At 34.2% G+C, this 11625-nt stretch overlaps 1 protein-coding gene across 1 annotated transcript in view; it reads right to left on the bottom strand.

The window, feature by feature from the left end:
* Positions 1 to 5332: 5332 nt before the first annotated feature.
* The window catches only part of LOC107676327 (G protein-activated inward rectifier potassium channel 3-like), a gene marked incomplete at its 5' end in the record, with an annotated part of 6862 nt that continues 569 nt past the window's right edge, over positions 5333 to 11625 (bottom strand). The window contains 5 exons of the mRNA XM_016470855.1: positions 5333 to 5945; positions 7222 to 7352; positions 7436 to 7633; positions 7783 to 7975; positions 10711 to 10912. Of these exons, the coding sequence (XP_016326341.1) occupies positions 5670 to 5945; positions 7222 to 7352; positions 7436 to 7633; positions 7783 to 7975; positions 10711 to 10912 (1000 nt within the window). The remainder of the gene's footprint in view (positions 5946 to 7221; positions 7353 to 7435; positions 7634 to 7782; positions 7976 to 10710; positions 10913 to 11625) is intronic.

The following is an 11625-nucleotide window of genomic DNA, read 5'->3' on the forward strand; positions in this document are numbered from 1 at the left end:
TAAATGATCAATGTGGTATATACAGCGAAACCAAACGGATATGGTGAAACACTGCGGCGCATCAGTGAAACAGAAAGGAGCAGGAGGGAGATGACAGAGGACAAAAGAGTCAGAAGGTCAGAGAACAGTCAATACGTTAACATTTACCCATAATCTCACTGGGTTAAGAAGAGGACACGTTTGTGCATGTGAAGTACCCGTGATTCCCACACAGGAAGTGATGGTGAATATACAAATTCCAATTTTTATAATTAGAACTGAACATGTTGTTTTATAATACTAAAATATGTAGAAATGTATCTGATTAGCCCAACAGTTAACGTAATAAAATAGTATTACCGTATTGGCCCAAATATAAGACGATCCCCCTTTTTCCAGATGTACCTTTTGGAAAAAGGCTTTTTAAAAACCAAATCTTGTTTTTTCTCAGTAAAACACATTTAGTCTTCAATTATTTTCATATTGCATATTTTTCCTATTTCTGTAAGGTTTTCTTTTTCTTTTGTTTTTTCTCGTGATCTTTACAACACGCATCACATTACGTATTTCATGGCACACACGTTTTATGCATATTTGGCGCCACCTATTGTTGTGGGTGTATTATTGACATGTCAAAGTCTAGACCCTGAATATAAGACGACCGCGTTTTTTCAGATGTATTTTCAAGAAAAAAACATCGTCTTATATTCGGGTCAATACGGTAGTATAAGTGAGTTTGGGGTGGGACTATTTAGCAATTCTGTCTCACAATTCCGGTTGGTGCCACTAGTGGCGCCAAAATTGCATGACAAATAAATTAATGTAATTTTCAATGTACACATCTTAATCTCCAGACATTAGGGTGAATATAGTTTTATTAAGACTTATAATACATAAATAGTAAAGCTTAAAAACATTTTAAAAATGTCAACAGCAGCAAAAGCAAGAGGAGAAACCTGCATGAGAGCAGAGTTTGTGCTTATCATATGTGCATTCAAGTGAGCTACAAATCACATACAGGACAGCACACGCTAGAACACTTGGGGAAAACACACAGTTTCTCTCAGCCTGTTTCAAACTCGATTTTTAAAGGTGCACTCGGTAACTTTTCCCTCATTAAAAAAATTACACAAATACATGAGAAGTTTTGAGAAATATGTTTAAAATCATCATATGAGATAAAGATTCATATTGGTAGGCAGCCTAAAGAAATGAATACTTTTATTGAGCAAGGACACATTCAATTGATCAAAAATGACAATAAATACATGTACGTTCTTACAAAAAAAGAATGTAAAATAAATAGGTTTTTTTTTTTTTTCTATTCACAATTCATGAATCCTGAAAAAAAAATTCACCATTTTCCAAAAACAATAATAGTCAGCATATTAGAATGATTTCTGAAGGATCATGTGACACTGAAGACTGGAGTAATGATGCTGAAAATTCAGCTTTGCATCACAGGAATAAATTACATTTTAAAATATATTCAAGTTGAAAACAATTGTTTTAAATTGTCATAATATTTCACAATATTACTGTTTTTTTCTGTATTTTTGATCAAATAAATGCAGCCTTGATGAGCATAAGAGACTTCTTTAAAAAACACAAACATTTGAACTTTCAGAATAATTGAATCATGGATGTTGGCAAACACTTCTACACTGGCACTGAGAATTTCAACACCAGAAAAAAGAACAAATATTACTGAGTGGACCTTCTATTTATTCAAACTCTTTGGAACATTTACCCTTCTGAAGTGAGTATACTGAAATAAAATAGAGTTTTTATAATGATGCATTGAAAGCATTCATTAATAATAAAGGTCCAGATCGACTGTTCTATGTAACACACCACACACACATTACTCTACATAAACACAAATCAGTGCATCGCTCATGAGAGTGCTGTCAACATTGCATGTCAATCTGGGGTTTTCAGCATAATTATGTAAAAAGAACATAAAACATATCCAGCATCACTCTGGTTTCTTCAACATATAGTGAATCATTTTAAAGTTGTGTTAGGGATCAATGTTCCAAACCCAAAGCAATAAACATGATTATCCCAAAGGAAGCTAAGAGAACTAGAAATACTTGATCATAGTGTCTAAATGAAAGCCACAACTTCATTTTTATGAATTATATCTACAATTCTGTGTTAAAAGTGCCCCTATTATGCCATTTTTACGGTTCCTAATATTGTTTTCGGAGTCTCCTACAATAGGATTACATGCATGCAAGGTCAAAAAAATGCTTTCCGTTTCTCAAAATATGCATTTAATATCACCTCATTTTCCAGTGATTCTCAAATGTTTCGTTCGAAGCAGTTCAAAGATTCAGTCTCTCTCTCTAAACCCATCTTTTCCGTGAGCCTGCTCTGCTCTGATTGGTCAGATGGCCTAGTCTGTTGTGATTGGTCTACGGCGTTCAGCGCGTGTCAGAAACGATACTCCTATTTCAATAGTTCTGTATTTTGAACGCTCTATAGAAAATATAAACATATATTATTTATCATACTTACAAGTTGTGATGCAGTGGAGCAGCTGGTCCAAATAAACAGGATACTGATCAATCTTTCAACAGTAAGCTTTTTGTGAATCCCGCGTTGAACTCCCCGAGATTAGAGAAGCAGTCGTCAGTAGAATGACGTGTTTGTGGGCGGGGTCAAGTTGTTCGCGGCCGGCCAACGTAGAACATAGGTGCGCATTATGCAAATGTGTTACCCTGTGACGTGTAGCTGTCACGGAAGTGGGATTCGAATTACTAACGACTCGTTTCAGCTGTTCAGAGTCGATTCTTTATTTTGGGAGACAATAACTTTATTTATCGTGCACTTTCAGCTTTACAACTTTGCAGATCGTTTACATTCACATTCAGCTACATTACACACTGCATGAAAGGCAATATTGGAAATGGCATAATAGGGGCACTTTAAACTCTTTTGGTATTAAAGAGACCATCTGAAAAATATAAAGAGCAGCATATGATGTAGAACTCTTATATTTCAAAATCTTTTTTTATTAAACTCTTTAAAAGATGGCAACTGCAACTCTTCTCTTTAACCTAAATGTTTGTGAATTTATTCTGTTTATTCGGCAATGTTGCTGTTTCGTTAATATCCCTTTTTTCTTTGCTATGTTCATTTTGATTGTACTTATTTGTTGTATGCAAATTGAAATTATGGAGAATTTATTGGTCTTCTTATTTCTGTCAAGTTTGTTTCCCTTGTTCAGCTAATTCTCAAATAAAGCATATAGAAAGAAAAAAAAAACTCTTGCACCAAACCTCTTGACTAACTTAACCAGCAAAACCTTGGTCAACCAGCTTCACCAGAAAGATCACCCACAAACCAGTCTGAAGCTGAACCAGCATGGGAAGAAACCTGGACCAGCAGGTTTAAGACATTCCTTGTTGCATTACGTTAGTTAATATGTCAAAAATGGCCTGTTGATGTGTTGGAAATATTCACTGATTAATATCAATTCTCTTTATTGGGCACTTTAAAATTTCTCTCTCTTATTTCATCTGCGGCAGCAACTGAGCAATGAGTTATTTGTTGCTATGAACACATTTGAATTCAATAAATAAGAGATACAAAGAACAGCAGTGTGTTTGTACAGCTAATTAATCACAAGATGATGTTAATTTCTACATTGATTTAATTAGGATATTGAAAAGTTGCAATGGCATAATAGCATCCAATATCTCTCTTATTCTAATCCATTTATCATCTAGATCCACTCACATAATGACATGGATACAAAACGAATGATTTTCCCAGGCTAAACTCTGTTCGGCAGTCATCAGCGTGTGCTAATTTTATCACCGGCTGACTCTTAAGAAACTAATGCTAAACTCTGCTGTGATGTTGCAAATGGGAATGTAATGTCACCATAGTAACACATTCACTTCTTTTTCAGGTACATGTGAAACTAGCCAGCATGACGATAAACAACTTGCACTGAACTGACACTAACAGTAGCAGTTCAGAACCGCACTGGCTGAACACTTAAGAAAGAAAGCCAGTGAAACGTTAAAGACTGTTAAAGGGGTCATATGATGCGATTTCAATTTTTCCTTTCTCTTTGAAGTGTTACAAGCTCTTGGTGCATAAAGAAGATCTGTAAAGTTGCAAAGACTAAAGTCTCAAATCCAAAGAGATATTCTTTATAAAAGTTAAGAGTCAGCTACGCCTACCTAAAACGCCTCGTTCTAACACGCCCCCACATATCTACGTCACTATGTGGAAATATTAGCATAATGCCGCCCAAATGTGCACGCAAAGAAAGAAGGCGTGGTTTCAGGAACAGCAGTAGTGTTGATGCAGCCATGTCAGGGAGACGGTGTGTGTTTCAGTGCGAAAGCAAAAGCACTTTATTTGGCCTTCCGGAAGTAGATGCAATTAGGAATCATTGGTTAAGATTTATTTACAATAGAAGAGCACAACCCAGATGTTCGACAGTTTTTTGAACCTAGAAGAGTACAAGGCTGGCTGTGCAAAACTCAAATGATTGATACTAATACAAATCAGACATGTTAGCTCAGTTTCAAAACCTAGCGAGTTGCCTACCTAGACACCATGTAAGATACTTTGTTTTAGCCTCATTTTAAAGGGATAGTTCACCCAAAAATTACAATTCTGTCGTTTACTCACCCTTGTGTTGTTCCAAACCTGAATGAGTTTCTTTTTTCTGTTCAACACAAAAGAAGATATTTTGAAGAATGTTATTAACCAAACAGCTGCTGGTAGCCATTGACTTCTATAGTAAGAAAAAAAAATACCATGGAAGTCAATGGGGACCAGCAACTGTTTGATTACTTGCATTCTTCGAAATATTTTCTTTTTTGTTCAGCAGAAGAAACAAACTTCTATAGGTTTAGACCTTGAACATGGTAGTTATCTTGCTGTCTATGGGAGGGTCAGAGAGCCCTCAGATTTCATCAAAAATATCTTAAATTGTGTTCCGAAGATGAACAAAGGTCTTACGGGTTTGGAACAACACGAGGGTGAGTAATTAATGACAGAATTTTCATTTTTGGGTGAACTATCCCTTTAAGACAACACTGCATGTGTGCTTCACAGGTTTCATTTAATTTAGAATGATACTTAAAGGGTTAGTTCACCCAAAAATGAAAATTCTGTCATTAATTACTCACCCTCGTGTTGTTCCAAACTACTTTGTCGATCATCTTGGTACTTTTCTGGACCTTGAACGTGGTAGTTACCTTGCTGTCTATGGGCGGGACAGAGAGCCCTCAGATTTCAACAAAAATATCTTAAATTGTGTTGCGAAGATGAACGAAGGTCTTACGGGTTTGGAACAACACGAGGGTGAGTAATTAATGACAGAATTTTCATTTTTGGGTGAACTAACCCTTTAAGTAGACGGGGCAGACAGAGAGGCAACCCACTAGAGTTTGAATTAGAGCTACTGTGTGAATTCAAAGGCAGTGTTGTCGTGAAACATCACAAGTTAGGATTTAATCTGACTGAAAACACAGCAAGGAGACACTAGGATTTCCCCCTTGGGGAAAGTATTCTATGCTAGGCATTAGCGACTATACATTTAAAAATCTAACTCAAAGAAGGCGGCTTGGATCATTGAACAATCCAGTCTAAAGTTAAATTTACATCAACTGTGGACTCCTTCGAACATTTTCCGTACCTTTTTACATTCTTGCATCCTTTTAAGCCTCAGACTCTGATTGGTCAGTGGTCACACTGCCGTTCTGCTCTCCTACAACCGATTGGTCCTGGGTATTTGTAACTCCGCCCACAGTAAATGTTGGCCCGTCTCCCTCCCTGACAGATTCTGAATCAGTGGACTTCCCCGTTTGCTCAGTCATATTAGGCCCCTCCCATTTCTCTTCATCAAGCCGACTGGAGATTGACCAATAGAGGTGAGCATCCAAACGGGCGGCAGCCAATGCCAGGTCTCTCGCAGAACAGGAGGGCGTGTTCACCTTTGAAGGATCATGAACAACGTTAGTAAGTGTATTTAAAGCATTTATCTAAATCTTCATTCTGTGAATGATAGCTAAAAGACATAAATCCTGCTCAGTTTGATTGCATCTGTCCGTTTACATACATTGAAGTATTTTGTAATTTACACACGCATGCATATATTTAAAAAATAAATATTAATTTAAAAAGTTAAAAAACTAATCTAAAATACTTGATATATAAATATTAACTAATTATCACAATATTATTTCTTTAAAAAACTTAAAATGGTTTAATGTAGCTTTACATAAAAATATCTATATATAAATATTAATAAAAAATTAAATATTAACTACATATAACATAACTATTTCTTTAAACAAATTCAAATGGTTTATTAATTAAATACAATTAAATATTAACTAATCTAAAAATATTTTATAAATATTAACTAATTATCACAATATTATTTATTTATTTATTTTTTAACTTGTAGCTTTGTTGTAGTTTTATACAAAAATACTCTTTGGCCGAAGGATAGAAGGTGAGAATGTGATTGCGCAAGTAGTTTGATTGCTTCCAGTGATGTGCATTTATGACTAATCCAAAACTACAGCAACACCTAATGCAGGATTTTTGATTGATTATGCACATAAAATCCCATAAGTAAAGAAGAGACATTTCTGATTTTGCTCTATAATAAAATGCTGGTCAGCCTTGCACAGACAGATGATTATTACAGAGCCTTTGATATCAACATATATTAGTTAACTGAAAACTTTGTAAGGGATTTAAGAAAAAACGATATAAGAGATGATGCACACTGCAAAATAAAACCCAGATATGGTGATACAGCTACTTAACAAACAAATAAATACATGCAAATGAAACATTGATTTAGCCCAGGTATGGTCAAGGATGAATTACATACTTTAGCGTCATTACACTCTTAAAAACAGATTTAGCCATAGATTTTTGGTTCCCCAAAGAACATTTCAGTGAACAGTTCTTAAAACAACTGTTTTTTTTTAGTGCAAAGAACATTTTATATAACCTAAATAACCTTTTCCACTATTAAAGGGGTCATATGATGCTATTTCAATTTTTCCTTTCTCTTTGGAGTGTTACAAGCTCTTGAAAATAATGTTCTTTTTAGCAGCAGCATATGACCCCTTTAAGAACCTTTTGTGGAATGTAAAAGTTACATGGATGTTAAAGGTTCTTCATGGAACCCAAGATATTTTACTGCAGAACCTCAAATCGACCAATTAGAAATTCCCATTCTACACCACATACCTCAAATGTGTGGTGAAAAGACCCATAATCCACGTCAAAGAATCCCTCGGCCAGCGACATCATGGGACTAAACCTGTGACCCCACAACAGTTCTTCAGCCAGGTAAGAGCTCCGCGCCTGACAGGTCATACCTGTAGATCAGAATATATCCGTCAATTACTAAACATAAATCAATACAACACATTTCGCATAATATATCGAAGTATTAGTGTACCTGTAGCTTCCACCATCCCCTCCAAGATGACAACAATCTCAAAGTCCTCTTTCTCCAGCTGAGAATGTGACATGTCCCAGAACGGAGAGCGGACATCGATCTCGTGAGAGATCACCAACGGAGACACTAGGAAAAGACGATCGTCCCCCGTCTCAAAACCAACACTGATATCCGTCTGATCCAGCGGAATAAACTCACCTAAAGAGAAAGACAACGAAACAAACGGTTCTGATAAGAGAATGTTCACAACATTGTACACTATAGCCACCAGGTGGCGCCACTTATATATTACATGAGGGTGCTGATGTTGCAGATGAGGCCTGTGAGGGTGGTAAATGCTGTCTTACCCTCCTGTGTCTGTTTGGATTTGATAAGTTTGGCTCTCATGTTGGCGCCCACAATGTGGGAGGATCTCAAGTCCCCGACGCGGAACATCAAACAGAGCTTGTCATCCCTCAATGAGATGACAGCATTACGAGAAAACACCAAGGTCTCAGCACGCTTATTCGGCTGGGAGATCTTCACAAACATACAACCAACCTAGTGAGAGATGGAGAGAGAAAGAAACAGATTTTTACAAACTGTGATTTTTACATTTTAAAATATGTGAGTGGTGCTCAGTGATATTTTCATATTATTTATGTACTATTCCATTGTTTATTCATATTTTGTAAAATTAGCTTTTACTTTTAAGTTTCAAGGAGTTTTCTGTTTGAGGTTTCTGCAGTTTTTTTATTTTATTTTAAGATTTCGATTTTTTTTTTTCCCTTTTTTTAAACATTTCTATTTAGCTTTCATTTGTTTGTATTTTAGTCATTTTAGTACTTAAACTTCAACTTATTAAAGTTGGACAAAAAAATGGTTTAGAATTTACTTTGAAATCATTTTAACTCAATTTCTTTGAAAATAATAAAAACAAAATAGCAAGTAACACGTTTAAGAAATAGTATTTTCTAGTAAAACATACTCCAATAACCTCTGTTTTATTTACAACTTAGAAAAATCATTTTTACAAGGTTGCCAAGGAAACATTTCTAATTTAATTTTTTTTTCTAACATACAGTACATAATTTACAGTATATCAGCTTTATTTCAATTAACAATTTTTTTAATAGTTTTGATTATATTTGTAAGAGCAATAAGTTATTTGTTTCTTTATACAGATGTGAAATTAACAATTGTGTGGATTAAAGAGTCATTTCCAGGCAATGACTCTTAGTTTTTGTCATGCAAGATTGGAGTGATACAGTTTTTTGACCATGTAACTTTCTCCAGTTAATGTTGTTATTAAACTTCACCTGAAAAGAAGTTACTGGACTATTGGATGTCATTTGAGTTCAAATCACACTCACATATAAAGAAAAAGCATAAAATATGAGAAACTGGACAGATTGCTAATGTTATCACAATAGTTAAAAAGGTCAATAGTTATTAATATATGAAGAGCTAATTTGCAAAAACCGATAACTCTTCATATTATCAAAAAAACCGATTTTTTTTTCTCCAGAAATCACGTTTTTTTTATTGCGCATTCCAAGTAATATCAATCAAACTGTAGTTGGGTTGTTTTGATTAAGTAATAATAACTTAAAGCATCACTATGTAACTTTTTCTGTGATATATTTCTTTTTCAAAATTTGCAAAATGTATATAATAAGCGAGTACATCCTGAATTCATCTTCCAAACCGCGTTTTTGTCTTATTCCGAATCACTACGGTAAAACTCTGACGTAAGCATTACGTTTCGCGCCATTCATAAAAAAAACGAAGACAAAGGACATGGCAAAGAGAATGGCTGAAAAGCATGGACTTTCTGTGCTTCATATATATATATACCTTACCTTTTAACATTCGGCAGGTGGCAAAACAAACCACGTGATTTGAGGATAATTAGGAATGATAGGCCAACATTTAAGATTAATCATATTCCAAAGTTTAATACTAAATAAAGATTAATACTTCATTCAAATCTCTAACCCCAAATATGAGCATGTTCACCTTCACAAACCCCACTAATTAAAATTAAAGTGAGATAAATGAGGAAACTCATTTATAAATGAGGATAAATGAGGTTTAATCTGTTAATCTGGGTTTACAAAAGCAGATACTAGAGGACATGACATTTAGAGAGAGTGTGTGTTGTGTTCAAGTGTGTGTGTGTGTGTGAAACGCAGCCTCCGGGGGCAACATTTAAACCAGGACATGGAGATATAAATGAGCTCATCATAACTACAAAAATACATCAAAATAGGCCAGAAAAGAGATTGAGAAGGGGGTTGAATTTGGCAAAAGCGACAGAATTAGAAAAGGAGAAAAGGAAAGACAGAAACAGAGGGAGAGGGTACGCACATCTGTGCTCCAAAACGCATGACTCATTTGCTCTTGGTTATGGATGATATAACTCAGTAGAGCACAAATCAACAAACGAAAGCCACGTGCAAAAACAACAAAACACTGCCAGACCACATCATACATGGGAATCATGGGGCACTTTCTACAAAAAGAGTGTAAATAGTACCTGAAATGCTTTAAAATTATGTGCTTTTTCAACAAAAGATCAGTGAAAAAAGTGCTTAACCTTCACAAAATCATCGACCTCAGGAGGTTAACTAAATATTATATGTGCTTTCATTTTCTATTTATTTCGCAACCCTGTTACCAAAATTCTGTGTGATTTTTTTATTTTCTAGAAATAAACATTAAATAATTAAAACATATAAAAATAACAGTGTTGCATATATAATGTATATATACATAAGTAAAGTTGTACAAAGTTATATATACTATAATATTAATAATAATATAAAAAAAAACATTTTAATGTTGTTGATAAAAAGTATAAAAATAATAGTGTTGAAACATTAAGACAATAAATGACAACATTTATTATATGTAATTTTTATTTTTTTAAATCATATTTTTATACCTTTAATATATATTTGTTGTCAATAAAAGAATGCAAATAGTACAACTGCAAATAGTTTTAAAGGCACTAAATAATATTATGTATTGATATTAATATTATAATATAATATTACTATTAATAATATAAAGGTAATATGATATTATTAATAATATGAAAATATATTTTAACATTTTTGTTGATAATCTTATAATGGTTCGGGCTTGATTAATGGAGTCAGCATATAGAAATATAAATTCTTAGATTGCACAGCAAAAAACACAAGATTTGGGACTCTAACGGTTTTTTTAAAAGTAATTGGACGCCAAAGTGTACCATATTTTTGTGGAAAGTGGCCTGTCTTTGATCTTACCATGAATGCATTGACCATAGATCCCAGTATGGCCTGAAGCAGGAGTAACATGGTGCCCACTGGACACTGGTCAGTGATGACACGGTGACCGTAGCCAATGGTCGTCTCCGTTTCAATGGAGAAAAGGAATGCGGAGATGAATCCATTAACATTATTTACACATGGAGTCCACGCCTCGTCCTCCAAATGATCCAGATCACCCCTGCCATACGAAAGAGGAAGGGAGAGAGAGCGTCAGAGAACATCCAACAGCGATGGAGATGTTTTGTTTGTGAAAACGAGTCCTTTTCTTTTTTTTTTAAATCACACAGTATCCTTTAGTAAATTGGCTCTTGCATCTTACAGCGCAAAGAGGAGCGCTTGTTCTCAAGTGTCCACCCACACAGATTACTTGTGTTCATATCTAGCATGGACAAAAATGACAGAGTGTGGACTACACAAATGCACTGCATCTATGAGCAGAAAACTTGATTGAGAAGTATTCCTCAGGGATGAAGTGATTTATTTATTTTTTTGCCAATATCAAAAACCAATATATATATATATATACTGTATATATATTTGGTTGAACCTGAAATAGTGTTAATTATTATTTAAATAGACTGAAAAACAAATTCACCCAGAAATTGCTAGTAAATTGATTAAAAATTACAAAGAAACTGCAAGTAACACATTGAATTAAACCTGAAATTTTGAAGTAGAAACACTGAAATATATTATTTTGTATTTTTTTTATAGTATTTTCTTGTCAAAATGTACTTCAATCTTTGTTTTATTTACAACTTCAAAAAATCTTTTTTTTTGTTTACAGTGTACCATTACAGTATTTATTTCCAATTAGATTTAATTGATTATTTTTTGTTTTTATTGTAATTTGTTTTAGCAATTTTATGTGCTTTTGTCATATATATATAT

Source organism: Sinocyclocheilus anshuiensis, unplaced genomic scaffold (genome assembly GCF_001515605.1).
Source record: "Sinocyclocheilus anshuiensis isolate Anshui unplaced genomic scaffold, SAMN03320099.WGS_v1.1 scaffold4580, whole genome shotgun sequence".
NCBI lineage: Eukaryota > Metazoa > Chordata > Actinopteri > Cypriniformes > Cyprinidae > Sinocyclocheilus > Sinocyclocheilus anshuiensis.